This window comes from Stegostoma tigrinum, chromosome 5, assembly GCF_030684315.1.
Source record: "Stegostoma tigrinum isolate sSteTig4 chromosome 5, sSteTig4.hap1, whole genome shotgun sequence".
Lineage (NCBI taxonomy): Eukaryota > Metazoa > Chordata > Chondrichthyes > Orectolobiformes > Stegostomatidae > Stegostoma > Stegostoma tigrinum.
Window position 1 is genome coordinate 24,172,272 of NC_081358.1, and position 26,606 is coordinate 24,198,877.

At 40.7% G+C, this 26,606-nt stretch overlaps 1 protein-coding gene across 6 annotated transcripts in view; it reads right to left on the bottom strand.

Annotated features, from left to right (window-relative positions):
• zfhx4 (zinc finger homeobox 4) overlaps positions 1-26,606 on the bottom strand; it is a 353,237-nt gene that overhangs the window by 142,841 nt on the left and 183,790 nt on the right. For all 6 annotated transcript variants that reach the window (XM_059645853.1, XM_048529162.2, XM_048529163.2 and 3 more), the window contains one exon: positions 8,444-8,675. In XM_059645853.1, the coding sequence (XP_059501836.1) occupies positions 8,444-8,675 (232 nt within the window). The remainder of the gene's footprint in view (positions 1-8,443; positions 8,676-26,606) is intronic.

Here is a 26,606-nt window from a genome sequence, read left to right on the forward strand (position 1 = left end):
TTGCTGTTCCTGCAACCTTCGGGTGGCATCATTGTGGCACTGTAGGAGGCCCATGATGGACATGTCATCTAAAGAATGGGAGGGGGAGTGGAAATGGTTTGCGACTGGGAGGTGCAGTTGTTTGTTGCGAACTGAGCGGAGGTGTTCTGCAAAGCGGTCTCCAAGCCTCCGCTTGGTTTCGCCAATGTAGAGGAAGCCACACCGGGTACAGTGGATGCAGTATACCACATTGGCAGATGTGCAGGTGAACCTCTGCTTAATGTGGAATGTCATCTTGGGGCCTGGGATAGGGGTGAGGGAGGAGGTGTGGGGGCAAGTGTAGCATTTCCTGCGGTTGCAGGGGAAGGTGCCGGGTGTGGTGGGGTTGGAGGGCATTGTGGAGCGAACAAGGGAGTCACGGAGAGAGTGGTCTCTCCAGAAAGCAGACAGGGGTGGGGATGGAAAAATGTCTTGGGTAGTGGGGTCGGATTGTAAATGGCGGAAGTGTCGGAGGATGATGCGTTGTATCCGGAGGTTGGTAGGGTGGTGTGTGAGAACGAGGGGGATCCTCTTTGGGCGGTTGTGGCGGGGGCGGGGTGTGAGGGATGTGTTGCGGGAAATACGGGAGACGCAGTCAAGAGCGTTCTCGATCACTGTGGGGGGAAAGTTGCAGTCCTTGAAGAACTTGGACATCTGGGATGTGCGGGAGTGGAATGTCTTATCGTGGGAGCAGATGCGGCGGAGGCGGAGGAATTGGGAATAGGGGATGGAATTTTTGCAGGAGGGTGGAATGGGAGGGGGAGTGGAAATGGTTTGCGACTGGGAGGTGCAGTTGTTTGTTCCGAACTGAGCGGAGGTGTTCTGCAAAGCAGTCTCCAAGCCTCCGCTTGGTTTCCCCAATGTAGAGGAAGCCACACCGGGTACAGTGGATGCAGTATACCACATTGGCAGATGTGCAGGTGAACCTCTGCTTAATGTGGAATGTCATCTTGGGGCCTGGGATAGGGGCGAGTGATTCCATCCCCATTCCCAATTCCTCCGCCTCCGCCGCATCTGCTCCCATGATAAGACATTCCACTCCCGCACATCCCAGATGTCCAAGTTCTTCAAGGACTGCAACTTTCCCCCCACAGTGATCGAGAACGCCCTTGACCGCGTCTCCCGTATTTCCCGCAACACATCCCTCACACCCCGCCCCCGCCACAACCGCCCAAAGAGGATCCCCCTCGTTCTCACACACCACCCTACCAACCTCCGGATACAACGCATCATCCTCCGACACTTCCGCCATTTACAATCCGACCCCACCACCCAAGACATTTTTCCATCCCCACCCCTGTCTGCTTTCCGGAGAGACCACTCTCTCCATGACTCCCTTGTTCGCTCCATACTGCCCTCCAACCCCACCACACCCGGCACCTTCCCCTGCAACCGCAGGAAACGCTACACTTGCCCCTTCTTGTAAAAGCAGAGAAGTCACAATCCATTCTTCACTGAAGGTCAGTTAGGAGAATTGCTTCCTGAGACCTTGAGTAGAGATAGCATCCTGCTGAGAGTCCTTTGTCACTTCCTCCTCCTTCTTCTTCTAAGAACTTATCCTCCTGAGTTACCTCTGCTCCTTCACCCTAACATGCTGCAGACTAAAAGAGAGATGACGACAAACCAATGGCTGGGAGCAAGTGGTTTGTATAAATTGCATCAAATGAAAGCCAAGGTCTTCTTGTACCACACCACTCCCTGTGAATGTCACTAACCTACACGAGAGCGGAAAACATCAAACACTTCAAGAAGAAGTCTTCTGTTTGTTAATAGAAGGTGGATTCAAAGTAGTTACAACACTTGGAGGGCTTTTGGCCAATTGAGTTCAGTCCAGTTTTCTGCAAAAACAATTCAGATAGTCCCATTCTTTCTAACTCTTTCTAAAGCCGTGCAAAATTCTTCATCAGGTGCTTATCCAATTCCCTCTTGAAAACCACAATATAACTTGCTGCAACCGCAGGCTGAGACAGGATATTTCATATCCTAACCACACAACCCTTAAGCAAGCTTTTCCTCATATTTCCCTTTGTCAAAAGAATTAATCCCATTAAATCCATCTCCTCTGGCTCTAAGTCTCTCCACCAATGGGAACAATTTGTCTTCAATTATCTAGATCGCTCATAATTTTGAACATTTTATATCAAATCTCCTCTCAATCCTCTGAGGAGAACAAACCCAACTTCTCCAATGTATGATCGATCAATTGAAGACATAATACCATCTCCCCCCGTCCCACCCACATGCTTGTAAATCTTTTCTCCATGAAGCCTTCATATTTGCTCCACTGTACAACGTCCACGTTTGACACGATATCAACTTGACGTGAGTTCTGGGCTCCTTTTTTATGAAAGGTTCACCATAATTCCCTCGCTTTCATTCCCTATGCCATTACTTTTGAAGCTCAGGTTCCAAAAAGCCTTTCGAAAGGGGGTGGGGGCTCTTCTTTTTGTACCCTCATCCTGTGAATGAGTGAATCACAGGTATCACAGGATTTAATGACCATCCCTCATTGCCCAGAGGGCAGTTGAGAGTCAACTACATTTTGTGGGCCTGGAATTATTGGTCTGTATTCAGTCGCATTGCACCACCTCAGTATAGCAAGTTTTCAAAAAATCAAACTGGGCAGAATGAAGTATATGATTGCCATGCTGCATCACAAGGTGTCCACAGACAGGAATAATGCTCAAATTCAGCTGTCCATTGACACCACAAGACTTTCATGAGCTTGCATTTCACCAAGCTAGCTGGTGCTAAGATTCTAACTTTGTACAGGTACTCCCTCCTCACAACATTGCATCCAAAAAACAAAAAGCTTGAGATTGTGAATATCTCTTGCGGTTGAACAAAAAAACAGAAGGCAATGTGCAGCACAAGGACACTATACAGTACTGTCCTCTATCATGGAGTCATAGAGTTATACAGCACAGAAGGGGACACTTTGGTCCAATGTGTCCATGTCGACTAGGTATTGTAAATTAATCTTGTCCCATTTGCCAGCAGTTGGTCCACATCCCTTCTCAACTCCAAGGTCTCTTTGTTTGGCATCAGCTTTGCTTTAATAACTAGCCATATTATAACAAATAATAACAAGAACAATCAAAGCATTTGTATTTTTTTCCAAATCAGTGTTTGAAAGTTTTTTATTGGTTTATTTCCAAAGGTAACCTTTGTTTCATGTGTAATCCTAATTATCTAGACGCTTCCAGAAATAAGCTTTCAGCCATCTGTTAAAGGGTTTTGTCTAATATGGAATAATTTGTGAATAATGCTCTTCAACCAAAGCGTATTAATAGAGAGAAGGTATAATGCCTCGAGAAACATAATATCTGCTAATGAATGATTTACTATTTCTTAAACAATCTAAAAATTATACAGAGATAGCTAACATTTCTATTCAATTTTTAAAAAGCAATTAACATTTCCCTGCAATTCCCCACCTTGCCAGATTATGAAAAAAAAATTTATGCATCATATTATACAGAAAGGTAACACGTGAAATGAACAAAAGACAGGAAGGAAGCAGATTACCATTTGTTTACACTGTGGAATCCCAATAAAGTTTGTGTCTTTTCTTGAAGTGGGAGGAAAGGCAGATTTTATAAAACTACAAACAGAGTGTGTGAAATTAATTTAGTTTAATGATTTAAGTAACTGAGAACTTAAATCCATGTTGATTTTAAAAATGCTGATTTTAAAAATGTTTCCTCCCATGTGGCACTTTATTCACTAAACTAAGAAAAAAATCATAATAATTGTTGAGGAAGGAGTCTAGTTTTGTAACACGCTACAGTGGCTTCATTCATCTGTGCATTTTTATTCAGAAAGATATTCCAATAGCTGTTTGTAGTTACTGTTGATTTCTTCTCCTCCTCACTTCAATGATTTGAATCAATGGGCACCTGACTCACATTTAATCTATGTATTATTGCAAAAATTCAATATTAAACTTACTCTGACATGAGAGAAAAATCCCGCAAGACACTTTCATCTCTCTGACCGGGGGCACAGAATGTAGAACAGCAGAGGAACAGGTCCTTTGGCCCACAATCTCTGTGCTGGCCATGATGCTACTCTAAACCAATCCATCTGCCTGCGCATGGTCCATATCCATCTCTTCCCTGTCTACTTAAATGACTGTTGAAATGCCTCTTAAACAGTGCTGTCATATCTGCTTCAATCACCCCCTAACTACCAACCCCTCCCCCCACCCCCCAGCAGCATGTTCCAGGTACCTAACAGCCTGTGTTCTAGAGTCATAGAGACCTCCAGCATGGAGACACAAACTGGTCCATGACAACCAAAATGTCCATCCACGCTAAGCCTATTTCCCTGCACTTTTTGGCCCATATCCTTCTACGCTTTTCCTATCCATGCATTCGTCCAAATGCCTTTTAAGTATGTTAATATACCCACCTCAACCACTTCCGCTGACAGCTCATTCCATGTGTGTACGACTGTCTGTTTAAAAAAGTTGCTCCTCAGGTTCCCATGTATTCTTTCCCCTCTTACCTTAAACTGATTTTCTGTGGCGTTTGATTCCCCGACCCTTGGAAAATACTGTGATAATGGGAACTGCAGATGCTGGAGAATCCAAGATAACAAAGTGTGGAGCTGGATGAACACAGTAGGCCAAGCTGCATCTCAGGAGCACAAAAGCTGATGTTTCGGGCCTAGACCCTTCATCAGAGAGGGGGATGGGGAGAAGGAACTGGAATAAATAGGAAGAGAGGGGGAGGCAGACTGAAGATGGAGAGAAAAGAAGATAGGTGGAGAGGAGAGTATAGGTGGGGAGGTAGGGAGGGGATAGGTCAGTCCAGGGAAGACGGACAGGTCAAGGAGGTGGGATGAGGTGGTAGGTAGGAAATGGAGGTGCGGCTTGAGGTGGGAGGAAGGGATGGGTGAGAGGGGACGAGCTGGGCTGGTATTGTGATGCAGTGGGGGGAGGGGAAGAACTGGGCTGGTTTTGGGATGCAGTGGGGGAAGGGGAGATTTTGAAACTTGTGAAGTCCACATTGATACCATTGGGCTGCAGGGTTCCCAAGCGGAATATGAGTTGCTGTTCTTGCAACCTTCGGGTGGCATCATTGTGGCACTGCAAGAGGCCCATGATGGACATGTCGTCTGAGGAATGGGAGGGGGAGTTGAAATGGTTCGCGACGGGGAGGTGCAGTTGTTTGTTGTGAACAGCTCGTCCCCTCCCCCCACTGCATCCCAAAACCAGCCCAGCTTGCCTCTGCTTCCCTAACCTGTTCTTCCTTGGAAAATACTGAGCGCTTTCACCCTAACCATGCCTCTTATGGTCTTATACACTTCTCTTTTCCATATCAACAATCCGAATAGCATCTACATCCAGAAGCTCATTAGCCAACACTTCCGCCGCTTCTGGTGGGATGCCACCAACAAATCCATATTCCACTCCCCTCCCTTGTCGGCCTTGCGCAAGGACCGCTCCCTCTATGACACCCTGGTCCACTCCCAATAATCCCCTGCCACTCCATAACACCGTCCCCTGCAACCGCAGAAGTGTAACACCTGCCCATTTACATCCTCCCTCTTCAGTATCCAAGGGACAAATGCACCTTCCAGGTGAAGCAGCACTTTATCTGCACCATGCCATCTAGTCCACCAAATCTGTTGCTCAAAATGTGGTCTTGTGTACATTGGGGAAATGAAGCATAGGCTGGGTGACTGCTTTGCAGAACACCATTGTTCTGGCCACAAAAACAAAACCCTGAGCTTCCAGTGGCCTGCCAATTCAACTTACCACCTCGGGTATTCAAAGGCAAGGCTGGCAGGTTGGCTTACAGCTCCTGCCCCTTGATCCCATCCTCGCCCTTAAATGGCCTCAAATTTTAGTCAAAACTAAAACAACAGTTAGATTTCCCCGTTTCCCCAGCAGGGGATCAGCCATTTTGCTGAGGAGGTAGATAATCTGGCCGGTGGCAAGGTGGGGCCCTTAAGTGGCTGTCATTTGGCGACACAAGGGTATTAATTGCTGGTAAGGGTCCTCAATGGACCTCACCCAGAAATTAATTTTGACTTGATGAACTGTTAGCAAGTACCTCTCCAGGGTCAACTTGCCTCATTATTTGCACTTCTCCTTACCTCAGAGAGGTAAATTGCACCCACAGAATGCTCTCCAGGAATTAACAGAAGAGGTTTCTCTCTTATCAACAAATCAAAATCTGCTGGATTTCTTTTCAAAAAGAAAACAACTGTATTTGGCACTGAGCTGAATCTCCTAATAATCATCAATGAAACTGCTTCTGTGCCACACAAAATTAAAAAAAACAATTTTTGAGTCTGATCTGTAGGGTTGGCTTTGCATTTTGGAGAACAGAATGGCACGAGAGAAAAGAATTAGGTCAGGCAAGTAAAAGACTTGAGCTATTACCCCATTATATTTTCAAGCCACAATTAAATGTTTACAAAAATGTGGATCTCACTTTGGATAACTTTTTCAGGAACAAACATACCTTCTGTGAAATATTACACTTTGGTTTTATATCCCTCCCAACCGCTCTTTGATTATTACTAAACTTTCTTTCCTCCTTGGAATGATGGCTTGAAAATTACTCAAACACAATTTTCAAGACAGCTACATTTGTGCACCTTTAATTATGCTGCTCCTGCTAATCTTCAGTCCCCCATAGGTTCTAGTAAAGTGAATCGCTACTGGCAAGTTTCTGTATTGCTATGAAGGCATATCAATATAAAGCAATGGTACATATAGCTGTAGCTGTTCATCTTTCTTCTAAGCCAAATTGGTAGCCATGGATGAGGCCAATGATTAGCACGAAGAATGGGAAAACCAAAGAAAATAAGATGAAAAAAATGATTATGTGAGTTTTGCTCAATAATTTGGAACAACGTTCCTTAAAAGTACAAAACCAAATAAAAACTGACTTGACAGCATGCTGCCAGGTCAACACCACAATGTGATAATGAAGACAATACTGTAACTGAAACTTGCAAGATGTTTTTTGCGGTCAAAAGGTGCTGCCTTTTCTTCTGACAAATGCTGGTCCAATGGTAATGCATAATATAAGCACATTGTGTTCAACACTGACCCAAGGGTGCTCAATTATTGCGTATGTCAATAAAGTTTCAACATGTTCTTTCCAGATAATCTCAAAGCCAGCAAAAAAAACCCTACAACATATATCTTTGTAAATTGGCAATGCCCACAGAGAGATTTATAACTGGCAAGTTTAATGTTTCTGACAATAATGCAAGCCCTTCTTACTGTTTAAATTTATCTCTCTCTCCTTGATTTAATAGGTAAAATATTTTCTAAGTGAAATCGTGATAGGTAAATGACATGCAATGAAAACCGAATTTCTTTATATCAGCTTCAGGTTTAGTTTTTTTGCTTCTTTATGCTTGAGAGAGTTATGTCAGTTCAGATCGTAAGAGGTTAAAGTAATCAGACACAACTGTAAGATCAATATACTGATCCCTAGACCACAGTATGTTCAACAATCTACCATTGGATTTGTTTCACTGAGATTATTCAAAACTCTGTGCTTCCAGCAGGTTTTGTAAAACATTTAACTTCAGCCCTAACAGCTTAAGCTAATCAATAAATAAAAGTGCATTTGACTACCAAAATCTCAACTGGTCACATGCAGTGGTCTTTATTTCAACCAGGTCTGATGTAAAGATTTTAAAGTGCATAACAGCCATTATCTAAATAAGCCTTTCTTGAGCACCCAATCCTTGCATCACCTTTGATCCAGTTATAATTAAAGCCAAAAGTACAGACGTCTCATTTAATTCCAATGTGGGCAGTTTTAATGCAGAAAGTTTCGCATGTGGTTTTCAGCTCATGACCATCTGTTTCTGGATTTCATGTATAAACAGGACACTTTAGGGAACAGAGATTAATTCAGCTTTGGAATGCCATTCAAAACGTGTTAGCAGTTTTCCTCCTCCGGGTCAACCAAAGCAAAAACAAGTTAGCCGCTTGGTTTGGAAGGTATTGTTAATATTAGAATGATTGAATAATGGACTCTGACTAGTCTTATGTTTTAAATTACAGGTCACTCTCAAATAAAACTATTAATCTTTTTTTTGTCTCTGCAAGTTTTACAGTCCTGTTACACTTATTAACTGCTGGCAGCGAAGAAACTTTTAAATGAAAGCCAAATTGCTTTAGTCATGAGAAAGGAAATTAAAGCTCACTCTGGGGGGAAAAATTTCACTGTGAGATCCTCCCAAGGTAGAGTTTCATAACCTCCTGCATGCCTGCTAAAGATGTCACTGCATGCAGGACTGCGTATGTTACTGATATAAAAAGAAGGCCTTAATAGGAACAACATGTTTGTGTCTAAGGGATTAAAACCAACGTGTTTTACATTGCAGGACAAGCTCTGGGTACTGAAAGAGATGGTTGGCAACAGGATAGCTGGCTGTGGGTACTCACCAGATTCATTTGGTGGGGATTCTTTAACGAAAAAGATCTCATTGAGATTGTCCTCCTCTGGTGCCAGCCCCTGCTGATGTAACTGTAGCCTGTGCAGGCTCTCTGTCTGCTGGTGTTTCAGAGACCGTGCATGCTGAACCAGGTTCAGCTTGGCCTTGGTGGTGTAGTTGCAAAGGCCACAGTTGTAATAGCAAGACTTGGGGTTCGCCGCACTCTCATGCTTTTGCAAATGCTGGAAAAAAAAACAAAACCAAAAGAGGACAATGAGAGTAATGAGAACACAGTCTGCTTCTCTCCTCATTCCTGCTTGTAAACATTATCTTAGAATGGACTCCCAGAAAAATAGTGAGGAAACCTGTAGAAGATGATATCTGTGAAGAGAGATTAACTGTTACTCGTAATCCACTACTGGAATCAGGGTGGTGGCCTGCTTACTATTACTAAAGATCAAACTAAACAAGCTGCCAAGCAACCAGCAATAATTAAAGTCCAAAAAAGAAACAACCTAAAAGACGCAAGATAATCAAATGTCAAACTATGAATTTTCATTAAGATTGACATCAGTTTTAATCAAAAACACCCACTGACTGATTAGAACCTAAAATATCTTACAATTTATCCTATCAAAACTCCTACAGGACTCAGTTGGACATGTTATATGCTACATAAGTTTGTCATAATCCATTCTAAGTTGCAATACGATAACGCTAAATTACAATTGAATATAATAGAGAACTTCTTTCTTCTTTAACATGCCTCAAGTCAAACAATCCTAAACACAATAACAAATGTATACAGATTCAGTATATACAGTACTCTTATATACAGCATAAACACACCGTTATACATCAGAAATATGCAAAGAAACACTCAGTAGATGTGCACATATTCACACAAATCTATTTTCAACGCACATTCATGTATTTACTTATACACATTACTTAGTTTGTAAAATAAATAAAGTTCTAAGCAGTTTCCTGTAGATATGTTGATTTGATTATTATTTTTAAGTCAGCAGGCACTACCATTCAGAATTAGTTTATTTACGGCATAATCTCATTGACCTCCATGTGCTGCAATCTTTATTTGTGTAAATGGTGGATACCACAGGAATCAGAGTCTTCAGTTCTTCCCAGGAGCTGCAATTGGATATTTTTGAAATGTTGATTTTTTTTTGCCAGTGAGCTCGAAACAGCTCTGGCTGTAGTAGTGTATGTGAGAGGCTAAATAGGCTTACTTTCATTCCTCAAATTTAGCATTTGTTCCAATACAGTTTTTTGTTAAAAAAGGGTTAAGATAAATGACATATTTACAAGACAACCCACGCAAATCTGAAACTTCCAACTCGCAGTAAGTGATGTGCCCTTTTGAGGGCTGAGGCCCCTTTTTCACATTGAGAATCAAACTGTTTTTAATCACATGCCCTATGCTAAAAAGAGATGTTCTTTCCTTTTCTGATGACAAATTTTACAAAACAGAATTAATGTGCAGTCTATCTAAACTAGTCTTGAACTGGGGGGAAAAGCTAAAAGTAAAACATGCACAATTTGATATAAGAAACATTATACTGCAGATCTAGAAGGGCTCAACGTATCTCCATGCATGGAGCATGGATCACTAGGCCTTGATTTACTTCAGTCAGTAGATTTTGCTACACAAGTAAAGTTAAGCTGATAGGTGAAAACATATTTAATATGCATCAATAAGGACAATATTAAACTTTAAAATGTATGAGTAATGTACTTGAATTTAGTGCATTTGACAAACTGTCATTTATTTGGCACATGTTGAACTGAGTCAACTGAACAACGTACATCATTCAATTTTAGAAAAAACGAGTTTTGGAAAGCTCACCTGGAAATGAAGGTCTTTCATCACTAATCCTTCAAGCACACAACAGCATTCGACAAGGCACAAGGATAAGAATTGGCTACTTTTATAGTGTTATTATATGCCTTACTAACTATTTATTTGTAGGCATTGTGGTTTTGTACTGGCCTACTCTAAAATAACTTTAACATAACAAATCATCCTGCATAACGTTAACGCACAATCTTCTATTTACCTTTGCCGTCCTTACAAATCACATCTTTCCTTCTATTAGGGATAGAAGGAACTAGCTGATATTGTCCACAATACACAAAAGGTCTTTCTACAGGAGAGATTAAATCAAACCTTTTTTCTTATGCAAATTGTGTAACTGTTTACTTCATTTAATATGCAAGCAATGTTATTTCAAGGCTATTTTCTCTTTGATAACTAATGGGTCAATTGTTAAGAATTGTTGTGCTTGCACGCAATATAAACAGGGCTGCCCTTTTCAGCACTTGATGGACATACCTGGCAGAATTTCTTAAGCATGCTAATTGGGGAGAAAAAACAGGCATATAACAAGTAAGAAATGAGCCACCCAAAGACGTGGTGTCTGGGATCTTCAGGGTCAAGCTTTGCAAAGTATGCCTTACAATAAAAACAAGTGTTAAAGAACAGCATGTCACTTACTTTCTGAAAAGGCCCTGTTAGCTGAGTGGCCTAATTTGAACAACCTTTTGCATTAAAGATTCTTTACCAAACTTTCTGGTCTGTCATTGTGCCATGTCAAATGCTCACAGTTGAGTTATACCCCCAAACAGGGTAAGCATATCAAATGTGCTTTTGGTACTCACAGGCTAATGAACAATGAATAAAAACAAAAGCAACAGCAAGGCTTCTATTATCAAATCTTCCGCAAAGTACAAAAACGCCTTCTCTGGTGTGGGGGAAGTGCCAGTAAGCCTGCAGGTGTGAGCTGGTTAAAGAAAATACTTTGCTAAATAGATTCTTTGACAGTCAGGGATTAGAGTCATAGTACCAGTGGTAACACAGATCTTTTCCTTTAACTTACAAAATTTTCTCACGAGTCTGCAAGAGTTGGTCCCATCAGGGGCTTTAGGGCTATTGAAATGTCTTAAGTTTTAATTAAGTTGGAATTGTCAGAATAAAGCTTTTTTGGCACAGAGTCAGGGTCATTAATTACTGCTATCTTTGTTTCTTTCAAGAGAAAGATCCATGGACTAGCTGGGTCAGTTATACAGCATCTCCTTTATGTCCTGCAGTCTATATTCAACTCTGAGCACAACGTGATTAAACAGTTTACCAATTACTTTGATTTGTGATTCTGTCAAGGATCCTGTTTACAGATTATGTGCATAATCTTGGGATATGATGTTTTGAGAAGGTAACAAAATTGAACGCATTTTGTCAGGGAAGAGAAAGCAAACAACAAAGGAGGCGAAAAACAGTCATTTTTTATTGTTTCGTTTTTGAAACCAGCAGAATACTGTTGATGCTTGCATAATTGTATAACCCCATGAAGTATTTCTCTGTTCCCACCGTGGGCAATTTGGCAGTGTAAAAACTATTGCAAATGAAGAATCGCAAACAAAATATTTTTATTTCTGGGGTTACAACAGCACAGCTTTTTTTGCACATCTCAGAAACTGGTTGCCTACAAGCTGTAAGTATCTCAGTATTAAATTGTTATTTTTCAACGCCTGAGAATAAAACTCAAGTCCCCAACATATTCCAGTTGCAGAAATATGTCTCAAAGGCAACAATGTTATATCCATAGGAGATTTATACATAAACAGTTTCTAGTGTGTAACTTAATGTAAAATAGAATGCTCAAATAGTTCAGTATCAGTCGGGGAGCACTTTGGGACTACTGATCATAATTCTATTAGTTTTAAAATAGTTATGGAAAAGGATACACTTGACCTGAAAATTAATGTTCTAAATTGGAGCAAGGCCAATTTTGATGGCATTAGGCAAGAGCTTTCAAAAGTTGATTGGGAGACGCTATTTGCAGGTAAAGGAGCAGTGGAAAGTGGGAGCCATTCCAAAATATGATAACGAGAGGCCAGAGGCAGTAGTTCTTGTTAGTGTGAAGGGCAAGGCTGGTAGGTGTAGGGAATGCTGGACGAGGAGAGAAATTGAAGCTTTGGTCAAGAAAAAGAAAGAGGCATATGTCAGGTATTGGCAGTTAGGATCAAGTGAGTCCCTAGAGGTGTACAAAGGCAGCAGAAGTATACTTGAGAGGGAAATCAGGAAAGCAAAAGGGGGACATGAGATAGCTTTGACAAATAGGGTTGGAGGAGAATCCAAAGAGATTCTACAAATACATTAAAAACAAAGGAGTAGTGAGGGAGAGAATAGGACTCCTTAATGATTAACAAGGCGGTCTATGTATGGAACCGCAGGAGATAGGTGAGATACTAAATGAGTATTTGATGTCAGTATTTACTGTGGAGAAGGATATGGAGGCTAGAAAACTTGGAAAAATAAATAGTGTTATGTTAAAGTATTCATATTACAGAGGTGGCGGTGCTGGGCATCTTAAAACACAAAGATGTATAAATCCCTAGGATACGATCAGGTGTATCCCAGAACTTTGTGGAAAGCTAGGGAAGTGATTGTTGGGACTCTTGCTGAATATGTGTATTGCCGGTAGTCACAGGTGAGGTGCTGGAAGATGGAAGCTGGCTAACATGGTGCCATTACTTAAAAGAGGTGGTAAGGAAAGGCCAGGGAACTACAGACCAGTGAGCCTAATATCAGTGGTGGGTACGTTTTTGGAGGAAACTCTGAGGGACAGATTTTACATGTATTTGAAAAGGCAAGGACTGCTTAGGGATAGTCAACATGGTTTTGTGCATGGGAAATCGTCTCACTAATGATGGAGTTTTCTTGAAGAAGTCACAAAGAAAATTGATGAAGGCAGAGAGGAAGACATTGTCTCTATAGACTTCAGCAAAATGTTCATCATGCTTCTGCATGGCACATGGAATACAGGGAGAACTAGTCATCTGGATACAAAATTAGCTTGAATGTAGGAGACAGAGGGTGGTGGTGATGGAAAGTTGTTATTTTTGGACTGTATGTCTCAAGGATCAGCGCTGGGTTCACTGTTCTTTGTCATTTATACAAATGATTTGGATGTGAATTAAGGAGGGATAGTTAGTAAGTTTGCAGAAGACACCAACATTGGTGGTCTGGTGGACAGTGAAGAAGGTTCTCATAGAGTACAATGGGACCTTGATTTGATAGGCCAATGAGCCAAGGAGTAGTAAATGGATTTTTAGTTTGGTAAATGTGAGGTGTTGCATTTTTAGTAAGGCAAAACTGGGTAGAACCCTGGGTAGTGTGGCCCAGCAAAGAGACTTTGGGGAGCAGGTTCATAGTTCTTTGAAAGTGGAGTCACAGGTAGATAAGATAGTGAAGGAGGGCTTTGGTACACTTGCCATTGTTGGTCAGTGCATTGAGTACAGGAGTTGGAATGTCATGTTGCTGCTGTACAGGTCACTTTTGGAATTCTGGGCTCAGTTCTCATCTCTCTGCTTTGGAAGAATGTTGAGACACTTAAGAGTGCAGAAAATATTTCCAAGGAACTTGCCAGGGTTGGAAAGTTTGAGTTCGAGGGAGAGACTGAATTGGATGGATGATTTTCACTCTGGAGTGTCAGAAGCTGAGGGGTGACATTATAAAGTCATGAGGGACATGCACAGGGTGAATAGCCAAGATCCTTTTCCTAGGATAGAGGAGTCCAGAACTAGAAGGCATAGGTTTACTGTGAGAGGGGAATTATTTAAAAGGGACCTAAGTGGCAACATTTTCACACAGAGGGTGATGTGTGAATAGAATGAGCTGCTAGAGGAGGTGGTGGAGGCTGGTACAAATACAGCATTAGAAAAACATCTGGATGATTACATGAATAGGAAGTGTTAAGATGGATATGGATCAAATGCTGGCAAATGGGACTAAATTAATTTAGGGTATCGGCCAGCACAGACGAGTTGGACTAAGGGCCTGTTTCCATGCTGTTCAAGTCACTGACTCTACCTAGAACTGCACATTTCAAACAAGTCAAATCATATTCTGAAAGGGTATAACTAATGGTAAAGTGTGAAGAAGATATTAGAGCTCAAGTGGGAAAAGGTAAAAGATGACAGTTTAAAGGTTACATGGAGCAAAAGATGCGCTTTTAAAAATTATCATTCTTTAAATTTCTTAAGCTAGATATTCACTAAAATGTAAACTGTTAATGTACGTTTTTTGAGATAAAATAATCAAATGCGGTCTACACTTGGTTTTTTAATATAGTAATCTTTTCAGAGGATTTTAATAACAACTGCCCAGAGCTGAAGTTCTACATTGTGACCTCTGCTGACTGCTATTTCCTTTTACTTATGCAGGCCAGTTGGCGATTTAAGAACTATATAAACAGAATGAATCGAGAAGCAAATACTACCGAGAAATATGTTATTTCAAAAGGACTCCAAACTAAAAAAGGTGACATTTGTATGAGTGCAGCAGCTTTGGCTTATTCTTACACAGCATAATAAGGATTTAAATACAAGGAAGTGAACACAATAATACAACAATGTTATCGCTTTCAGCTGCTGCTCTTGTAAAGCTCTCTGCTTTCTCAGGTGGCTGCATACCAATCTGTAATAATATTCTCTCGCACCCGTCTCTTTGATGGTTAATTGTACTGGATTACTGTTTGGCAAAGAACCAACAGTCTAGCCTGGGGACAGATCATTTTATTTAAACGGTTCATCACAGAGTCATCACTAGCATTGCTGACATAAAATCCCTCCTCTGACAGCTTCAGGGATAGCCAGACACCACCAAACATGCTTGATCTCACCTGAAAAATTGCTGAAGCCGAGTACAAAAGGTGTCTGACTGTTAGAATGGCAGAGTAGCTCGAGTGACCCAGAGAACACAATGCAAAGTCGCAAGCTGAGAAAGCTCAGCAGCAAACTCCTAAAATCAGGTGTGCTTTGAACTTCACCGCTGTCATGTTACACAACAATAATAAAACAAAACATGAATTAATTACCATCAATAGGATCAATGCCAAGAAACATTTATTTAATTCTGTCTTAACCAATTATTAACTGAGTTGCCCAACTGCATTTCAGTCCTTAAGTTTAAAAGTACAAATACTTGATTGATTTATCCAGGCAGTCTGTAGATTGCAATTTATTGACTTGTCTGATGTTACTTAAGTTTGTATTCCAAAATATATAAAACTTTTACTTTTACTAAGGGTTTCACATAAAAGAAAGATGGACATGGTTTTGAGCGCCCAACAAGTCCTTCTCGGCTAAGGCGTAGCAAGACTCACTGGTAGTGGATAAATTTCGCCATTTGTCTACCTTTTTCCTGGGTTGTTTTCAACAGTTACGTCAGAAAACTGCCACGCAGAGACACGGAGCGCAGATCCTTTCACGCTGACATTTACAGGAAATCAACTTAAATTGTCTGACTTTTTTTCAAGCAAAGCTTTCAAATCCTCTCATTGAAATGCTGCAAGGAATGCATTCCCTTTCTTTAGCAATGTGATCCATTCCATCCTGTTCTCAGATACTGTCTGATGTGGTCTGAGAAAGGAATGGAACAAATCACAATTTATAGAAACAGTTTCCTTCACAGGAGGAAAGTTCTTTATTTATGTGACAGGCACACATTTTAACTCTTCATCCACTGACATATCTACACCAAAACAACAAATAAATGCAACAAAAACAGAAGTAGGTGGAAAAGCTCAGTAGGTCTGGCAACGTCTATGAAGAGAAATCTGAGTTAGCGTTTCAGGTCCAGTGATCCTTCCTCAGAACTGAATAAATAAATGCATTTTGCCTTGTTCAAAATGAACAGAATATTTTGCAGTTCAAGAGTTTACTTTAGTTTTGTTATTGATTGATTGATTGATCTATTGTCATGTGTATCGAAGTACAGTGAAAAGCTTTGTTTATGGGCAGTACAGGCAGATCATACATAGTAAGCAAGGAGCTACGGATCAAAAAGATTTATTAAACAAGTAAGAGTTTACTGAGTACTTGAAGAAATGAAATCATGAAAAGGCCTTGTTTATTTTTGGTTCCTTTTCCTCTTTACTCTTGTCCCCATTAAATAACCTGTTTACTAATATCGCTCTAGCCCAAACCCATCCTGAATTAGGTTTCCACTGAGTTGAAAGGACTGGCTTCCTTTCATTGAGCTGCCATTCCCTGCAACAGTTCATCTGCAAAAAGTAATGAAACTCAGTCCAGCAAAGACCACAGTTAACCAAAGATCCAGATCTGTTACCTTCAGGTCGAAGAGTCAGATTCTTAGTGTTTGAACGACTGGGAATTATAGACAAACATTACTAATAAAGTTGTTTTTAAGAGAATATAAAGGGATGAGTTTATTTTTAAAAGAATCACTATTTAAATTATTCACAGTCACAATCTTCCGCAACTGAAAATTTACTTATATCTCTGTCATTTGCTTTGATAATTTCAAGGTGATTGTCTGAATTTTTCAGAGAATCTACCTTTGGAAGAAACAAACATTTTTTTTTCCCAGGATTTCCAAATCAAGTGAATTGAATATTCTTCAGACTAGTTATTTAGCTTTGTGGATAAAACACAGTAAACATCTTACAGCATTCTCCTGCAATTGCTGCTTGAAATGATAGCCACATAGAGACAGTCATGGTTTTAACAAGTCAGCAGCACCTTGGGCTCCATTCACAAAACAGTCTTTGTGCAGCTCCCCTTTGAATAAACAGGAACTCTACACAATTAATCTCAAACAGGATGCGACTTGCTCTCTAAGAGTTAAGTCTTTTTCGATGCACAAAATTATAAGTGTTTTGTGACCGGGAACTCTGAATCCTTCACTAATTAATTAATCAGTTCAGCTCTGTGGAATTGAATGTTATTTTCACTGCCTGAACAAGTGATAATTCACTCAAATGAAGAATGAAAACAATAATCCACTTGAGTGAACTATCACTTAAAGGTTGCCAGCTGCACACAGGGTTCCAGAATGAATTTAAACAACATGCTGTGATCCCATGTGCCCATTAAAATAATTAAAACCACAGAAACAACTTCCACCAAAAAAAGGGTCCGACAGTGAATTACCAGTCAGCTCCAGCTCAGGACAAAAGGGCTTAAGAACTAATGTGCACTAGCAGTGCTTGGGAGTTATGGCCCTTTCACATTTGTCTTCATCATTGGGAGGATCCTTTACGTTCAGTGTTTTAGGAGGTTTGTGAAACAGCTTTCAATTCACAGGGGCAATAGGGTTGGTAACTATAGATTCAGAAAGCAGTGAGGGCTGCACAAAGTTTGACAAGATGTTTGCAAATCCATAAAAACAGAAGAGAGATAAAATCATTAGACCTCAAGAAGCCTTAGCGCCATTCCTCTCATACCAATAGCTGTCATGATAATGAGAAATCTACATATCATGCCAAATTAGACACATTTTATAAAACTACTTATGAGACAGCACAAATTGTTTAATCATCATTAACTCTAATCTCGTCTTTAATGAATAATTTACTAACAAATACAGCGGAACCAACTGGAGTGCACTCACTTGAACACACCCCCTTCTTCAAAAACATATTTTTCATTAGTGCATGGAGGTTTGCCCTTTGTACTTTGAAAATACCAGCCTGCTTCAAAACTGGAGCTGGCATATTTGAGTTAAATAATGTTAGTTAAAAATAATGACAAAGTCTGGGATATCAGCCCTTTAGAGTTGAGTATAGGTAACAAAACAGCAGCATTGTCTGGATTTATTTATTCCTTTAATATATTTTATAAATCTTTCTGGGGTTCAGGCATACTTCAATTCTATGCCCAAATGTAAGTCTGAGCAGTGACTGCTGATTAATTATTCAACTATGTGGACATCACATTGAAGCCCAGTCATGTTTTCACAAATATACACTCTGCAACAGATTCACAAGCGAGCAAGTGGGAAAGAAACTGGGTGGCTTTACTGTTCTTAACCAGTATGCAGTTCACTCTTGTCCAAGATGAAGCTTCAAGCCATTAAGAAAAAACTGAAAAGAGTGGAAATACTCAGTAAATCTGGCAGCAATAGTGGAAATAACAACTGAGTTAATGCTTCAGTCTGTGATGTTTCATCAGAACAGGCACTGATATTCAATAATTACAAACCTCAGGGAGGCAATGGCCTAGTGATATTATGGCTGGACTGTTAATCCAGGGACCTAGGTAATGTTCTGGAGACTGAGGTTTAAATTCTGCCACAGAAGGTGGAATTTGAATTCAACAAAACTCCATGAGGACCATGAAACCATTGTCAATTGTTGGAAAACCTCATCTGATTCACTATTGTCCTTTAGCAAAGGAAACTGCCATCCTTATCAGGTCTGCCTATATGTGACTCCAGAACTCCATTGAGATGGCATTAGGGATGGGCAATAAAAATTGGCCTAGGCAGAGACGCATCCAACCTATGAATGAATTTAAAAAAAAATAACTTTAAGATTCTCAGGGCACCTGTGATCTTACAGGAGGCTTGCATTACTGCGGTGCACTTGCAACTAGAAAGGCCACTGTGAGGACACAATGTGCAGAGGGGCAAGCATCCACCTCATGGTTTAAACCAGAATGCTTCTAAATAGTGCTCACTTATTCTTTTGGCATCTACCTGCAAACATACAGGACCCATGCTTTGCTATGCAACGTCTAAAGGCTCTTGGCACACTTGTATTGAGGTGTTGCTTTACACACACTTTGTCAGGCTGCTGGTCCTGCCTGTCAGTAGGGACCTACACATGGGTTTGGGCGTTGGCATCATGATGTACGCAACACTGAGCTTTCAATCTAAAACCTACTGCACGTACCAACATCTTGCATGTCAAACACAGTGCACATTCCCTGACATAACTCACTGGCTGAGATACCGGCAGCAACTGAAATACAGCTGAGGCAATGCCAATTGTGGGCACAGTCAGGGTCAGTGACTGGCAAAAGCAGAGGATGTATATCTGCTGGAAGTTAGGATACTGAAAGAGGCAAATACATGAAACATGGGTTTGTAAATTAAATACAACTATAGTTTACAATTGTTTCACCATCCATTTGCAATATAAAGTCCTTAGGATTCAAATGCTGGTCAAAGGTAGTTTCCAGAATGCCACAGGTGCCTTTAAATTTAACATTGGCATCCCAATGATGTAACAGTTAGCTGCAATGACTTAAAAGGAATTGAATGCTGGTCAAAGGTGATCAATCACTTGTGAAACTGTCATGGGTGCTGAGGGAGGACTTCATTGTGTGTCATGTAAGTATGATGATTTACTCTGTTGAAATACAATGAAATGTTTAATGATTGATGTCAGTTTGGGATGGGAAGGGAGTCAGGGTAAAGTGGGAAGTCCTCTCTGATGCAGTATGTTGCTCACTCAGCTGCTGTGGCACCTTTACCAATGTGGAGCAGACAACAGAGCACCTGAAGATGTGGCCACACTGTTTGGACTGGTCTGGGGGTGCCTTCCAGTAATAGTCCAAATGAAGTGTGCCTCATCATCTTGGTGTCTTGTGCCCTCCACAATTGGAGGAGGCAGGGAGGGGGAGGGGTGGCGAAGAAACATTGGTAGCAGGAGTGATAGATGCTGATGAACTAGGGGAATAGGAGCAGGCATCTGAGGAGGAGAAGGACAAAGGCATTGCAGGAGGACGAGGACGTTGAAGAGGATGAACTTCTCCTTTTGCATGACTGAGCTTGATCGCACCAGGTATTACATGCCAGGAGGGACCGGAACGAGACCGGGTTCCAGCTGGGTGGAACAGGCAACTGTGGAATATAAAACAGTCATTGACTACAATGAGTTTGCGTTGTGGAATTAAACTTAATTCTAATCATTTTGTTTGTGTCCCCTTTTGTTGACATTAAACGCAAGCTCATTTTTTAAATTATCCAATTGCTTGGCTCAATGTGATGTTCCCCTCCTGTTCAATAACAAGCTGCTAGTCTCCACTGGGCAGTGGGCAAGAGGGAGGCTGTGATTAGAAAGGGTGTTTGGATAGGAGCTAAGGATAGGTAAATTGTGGTTAAATAGCAACTGGGGTGAGAGAAGAAAATAGGATGTGTGAGGGAGTGTTAGCCATGCCAGCAGTGCATCATGATCAGATTGGTTGTGATATTGCCACGGCATTAGGGGGCAAGACCAGACTGTAACCCAAGTCCAGATACACAGAGCTTTCTGAAGATGGTATGGATGCCTGTGACGCTTGGCTTTTGGCAGGTATCCATGGAGCAGCAAGTTCTTTCTGAACAGCACAAAGTAACAAATGGCTAGAGTTGGAAGACAGGGACATAATGGAGATGGGGTAGGTAGTTAATGAGATGAGTTTGGTAAGCTGTAGCAAGAAATTTCACTATGCCTTACAGTTAAAAACCCTTGAAAAACACTGAGCCACTTAGCTCTTTGGCTTTAAAAGGAGTTGTTTAATAGAATGTTGAGGGATAAAAGATAGTAAAAATGTTACAACACAATAATCTAGGAACTCATTTTAAGCCAAATAATGACAATCAGGCAAAAGATACTTGTAAGAGGCAATTTTAGGACCAATATCAGGAATAATTCTTCACATAAATTATGTTTAACATAAAAAGTGAAATCCCAAATGGAATAGTGGAGGCCACTCCTTGGAATCATTTAACAACCGATTAACGGCTGCATTTAAAATAAAGAAACTTATACCATGTGGGTATCACTGGCTAGGCGGCTATTTATTGATCATCCCTAATTACCATTTGTGAAGGTGGTGGCGAGCCATTTCCTAAACCAATGCTCTCCGAGATGCGTAACATAATGCTCTTAGGAAGGTAATTTCAGGATTTTGATCAAACAATATGAAAGAAAAGACAGATAATTCAAAGTGAGAATGATGCTTGATTTGAAAAGGGACTTGCAGGTGGGTGGTGGTTTCACCAAATGTCAGCTGCTCGTGTCCTCCTAATTATGTAAAAGTCAAGGGTTTAGAAGATACTGTCAAAGGAGCCTTGGAGAGTTGCTGCAGTGCGTCCTGTAGACATTGCACACTGAGTGGTAGAGAAAGTGAATATTGAAGGTAGTGGATGGCCTGCCAATCAAATAGGCTCCTTTATCCTGCATGGGATCAAGCTTCTTGAATGTTGTTAGACCTTCACATATCCAGGCATTCCATCATACTCTTGACTTGTGGACAGACATTGGAGGACAGGAAGTACAGTGGAAGAATTTAACTTAATAGCATAAAACATAGGAGCAGAAATAGGTCATTCAGCCCATGAATGTCCCTTAGGGAAGGAAATTGTCATCCTTACCTGGTCTGGCCTAAATGTGATACCAGACCCACAGCAATGTGGTTGACTCTGAACTGCTGTCTGGTCAATGAGGAATGGGCAATATATGCTGCGCGAGTGACACCCTCATCACACTAAAGAAAGAAAAGGTCTGCTCCCCCATTCAATGGGACCATGGCTGATTTGAGAATCCTCACTTCCTTATTTCTTGCCTTTGCCCTTTAACCCTAAATTCCCTGAGTAATTAAAAATCTCCTTCTGTTAGGCCTTGAATATACGTAGTAAACCAGTTGCAACATCCCTCTGCGGTAAAGAATTCCACAGGCTCACCACTCTCGGAAGAAATTCTTCCTCATTGGTCTTAAATGGGTAGCCCTTTATTTTGACAGGTCCTCTGGTCCTGGATGCTCCAAACGGAAAAACAACTTGCCTGCATCTACTTTGTCAAGTCCTTCAATAAGGTTGTCTCCCAGTCTCTGAGCGCAAATGAGCACAAGTCGCATATACTCAACTCTCTTCATAAGAAAATCCCTCCATGTCTGTGGTCAGCCAAATGAGTCTTCTCTTGGCTACCTCTAATATCGGTATTTCTTTTCTAAGTTAAGGAGACCAAAACTGCTCACAGTATTCCAGGTGTGGTCTGACTAGTGTCTTGTATAGTTTTAGCAAGACTTCCCTATTTTTCTACTCCATTCAATTTGACACAGAAGCCAATCTATTTGCCTTTCCCATCAATGGCTGAACTTGGATGCTCACTTTTTTGCAATTCATGCATGATGACTCAAATCCCTCTATTCTGTAGCTCTCTGAAATCTCACTTTGTTTTCTTCCCATGCAAGCACATAACCTCATGTTTTTTTTCACATCATATTCCTCCTGCCAAGTTTTTGCTCAATCCCTTAACTTGTCCAAACCCTTCTGTGGATTCTGTGCAGTATCCGCACTATGGGCTCCCAACCTATTTTTGCGTCATCTTCAAACTTGGCAATAGGGCATTGACCCCCAGCACTGATCTCTGTGACACTCCACTAGTTGCAGATTGCCATCCTGCAAATGCCTCTTTTATCCCAACTCTGTCTTACATTAACTAACAAGTCCTCTATTCATGCCAATATACTGCCAAAACCATAGGCTTTCGTCTTATTAAGTAGTCTTGTGCATGGTACCTTATCAAATGCCTTTTGGAATTCCAAATATATTACATTCACTGCTTTCCCTTTATCTATTATGAAGAATTCTAATAAACTAGCCAAGCATGATTTGCCCTTTATGAAGCTGAGCTGACACTGCCTTATTATATTGTACATTTCTAAATGCTCAGTTACTAAATCCCTTATAATAGACTCAAATATTTTGTCAAATGATCAATGCTAAGTTAGCTTACGTACAGAGATAACAAGGTGTAGAGGAGGATGAACACAGCAGGCCAAGCAGCATCAGAAGAGCAGGAAAGTTGACATTTCGGGCCTGGACCCGAAAAATCAGCTTTCCTGCTCCTCTGATGCTGCTTGGCCTGCTGTGTTCATCCAGCTCTACACCTTGTTCTCTCAGATTCTCCAGCATCTGCAGTTCCTACTATCTCTTAACTTATGTACAGTTACTTTTTTGTTTCCCTCCATTTTGAACAAGGCGGTTACATTAGAAAATGCCAATTAGCCAGGACTTTTTCAGAATCAACGGATTATAGAGTCATCAAGATATACAGCATTGAAGCAGGCCCTTTGGTCCAACTCGTCCATGCCAACCTCATATCCCAACTTAATCTAGTACTATTTGCCAGCACCCTTCCTATTCATGTACTCATCCAAAAGCTTTTTATCAGAATGCTATTAACTGTGCATCAGCTATCAATGTAGCTACTTCTTTAATGTCCAAAAACAAACCCATCAGGTCTATATTTATGACCTAGTGAAATAAGATAGATCAAAAGGCCATTGATTATCATGTGAATATTCATTTTAATGAAAATCTTATGGTAGGAGTTAATCGTCATCAAATATATAAAGGAGAGAACAAGCTGGCATCAGCAAAATGTTACTGTTATCAATAACCAAGAGTGCGTAATCGCTGGGTAAGAAGCCAGATATACAAAAGTATTACAAGAATACACAAGAATTTCTGTAAAGTAACAGCAGTTGACATAATGCAGTCATGTAGGAACAAACAAATTAAATGACTCATCACAACAGGAAACAGAACATGTAAAAGACTGGATATGGGTCAAATCACTGTTTTACATATTCAGTGTCTTAATGGTTATCGATAAAACTGTCACAAACTGAAAAGCAGCGTGGATTGGGTAATGAAACCCAGTTTGAAAAATATCTGATTCTGACTGTAATGTTTATCTTTTTAACTGTGTCTTATTTTCTAACTTACACTCTGAATCACTGCAACTTTTCTCTCCTTTATTTCTCTATTTTGTACCTAAAATTTGTACCTAGGATTGTACCATGAGAGGCGAACTGCAAACTTTTCACTGTACTTCTGTACTGGAGTACACATGGCTTTAAAGCCATTCTACATTCTAATTCAGATCTCAGTTTTAAAAAAAGTGAAGAATTACACCTGAACAATTAAAACCATTGTCTTCTATTTACAATTGCTGATGGCATTTTAAAAAAATTTGTTCATGGAATGTCTCCATTGTTTATCGGTCAGCATTTATTGCTTACCTTTAACTACCTTTGAAAAGAAGCTGGCAAAACGCCTCCAGCATCTGCAGTTCCTACTATCTCTTAACTTATGTGCAGTTTCTTTGATGTTTCCCTCCATTTTGAACAAGGGTGTTCCATTAGAAAAGTCCACATGGTGTAGGTACATGTTAGGAATGCATTGATTTGCTGTATGTCTCCAGAATATAAGGATTTTAAATAAAATAAATTTAAAGTAGCTTCAGACCAAATAGACATTTTCCTGTTTTGAATAATTTTCTATATTTACGGGCAGTTTGACAACTTAGTGGTTTTCTGCTGGTTGCTCCAGTTTCCTCCCATAGTCCAAAGACGTGGATCAGACTAGATGGATCAGCCATGCTAAACTTGGGGTTACAGGGATATTGAAGGAGGCTGGGTCTAAGAGCCATGCTTTTCGGAACATCACTGCTGAACCAATGGGCCAAATGGCCTCTATCCACACTGTAGGGATTCAATGCTACTAAGATCAATCCTTTGGCTCCAAAAGTGAAACTGGAGGATTAATAAAGATCCTGCAGGGAATGGAAGTTTGAAAACCACTGATATATGTCTCATCGATTATAAATTTCATGATTTCTGTGGTATGTTGCACTAACTGATTTTGTGCAAGCAAATAACAATGTTATAAAATCAAGATTGTAGGAAAACAAATAGTGATGAATATGAAATAACACAGAATGAGTTGCCAGTAATGACTTTGGCCTCAGGAGGGTCCAGAGGTTCGACATCTGAATGCTTAAACTGTGCTTATTTGGGTATGTCTGCTTTTAAACAGGTTGTACTGCACATCAGCAAAATGTGTAGAGCCTAAAACTCATATGTAATACTACTGTCTTCTATATTAAGCTCAGTTATTTTTTGAATGCATGCACTACAGTCTATTGTTGATCATGTGGCCTCAGTTACAGGGATGCTTCTACTGTGTCTATGGTCTCTCAAATGTTCCAACTGTTGCTTCAAAAGCGTAAATCAACAATGCAACACTGACCATTTTCAATTCCCTTAGTAAATACTTTTCTGTACATTGTCCACCTCCTATTCCCTCTATTCATTCAGTGAAATTCCCTTCTACTATTCACTTCAATCACTCATGGTGACTTTTGAAAAAGCTCCCTATGTGTTCACCTCACTGATGCCATGCCTGACACAAAGGAAACTGCTCAGCTTTTAGCCTGCATTTAGCAAAATATTGAATACTTGCCTATCAAGAGCTGTATAAGCAAATAAATATTAAACATTTTGTTACTTTCTGATAACTCTTTAAAATGAGTTATGAATGTTCTGGTCAGCACTAAACATAAATGCATTGTCCACTGACATCTTTTCCTAACACTGTGTTATATTTCCACTCAAATTAGTGAGGAAAGATATGCATAGAGCAACATCACAACAGTGCCCAGGCCATCAGTGAATCTGCAGGGACCTTTTAAAATTTTGAACAGAATACATTTGATGTTAGGAAACTGGGCTTTGGGAACACATTTTTGAAGTCATGCACAGAGTGCAGTGGAGTCCTACACAAGCATCAATGCACCACATGATCAGAATTGCTCTGTAAGTACAACACAATGCCAAGCAGCCTGAAGACATATCGTAATAATAAATACAATACAGCACAGGGCCAGGCCTCCCGCTACCTAATGCCAACGCATAATATCTATCACTCTGTTCATCTCCCGTTCATCTGTCTATCAAGATACGCCCTAACGTGCCTACTTCCACCACCTCCCCTGTCAATGAGTTCCAGGGACTCACAACCCTGTGTGTGAAAAAAATTCCCCGCACTTCTCCCCTAAACTTTCCCTCCCCCTCACACTGAATCTGTGCCCTCTTGTACTTGACCTTTCCACCCTGGGAAAAAGTCTCTGATTATCCACATTATCTATGCCTCTCAGAATTTTAGAGACCTCTATCAGGTAATATGAGTCTGTCAACTACACAGCGCAGCAATGCAGATAATAGTTGCAAAAATATGGATTCCCCTTTGGAGGTGGGGCAAGAGGTACAGCCAAAGGTGTGAAGAATGTTGGGGAGAGTGGTGAGTCAAATAGGATAGGAGCAGAGATTGAGGGTGTGTGTCTTGAGAGCTGAGCCGATTTTACTCATAAGTAGCCTGTTAAAGTTAGCAGCCAATTGGAAGTTCCAGCTCCTCACCACTATCAGCGGTGGCACGGTGGCTTGGTGGTTAGCACTGCTGCCTCACAGCACCAGAGACCCGGGTTCAATGCCATCCTCAGGTGGCTGCCTGTGTGGAGTTTGTACATTCTCCCTGTGTTTGCATGGGTTTCGCCCAGGTGCTCCGGTTACCTCCCACAATC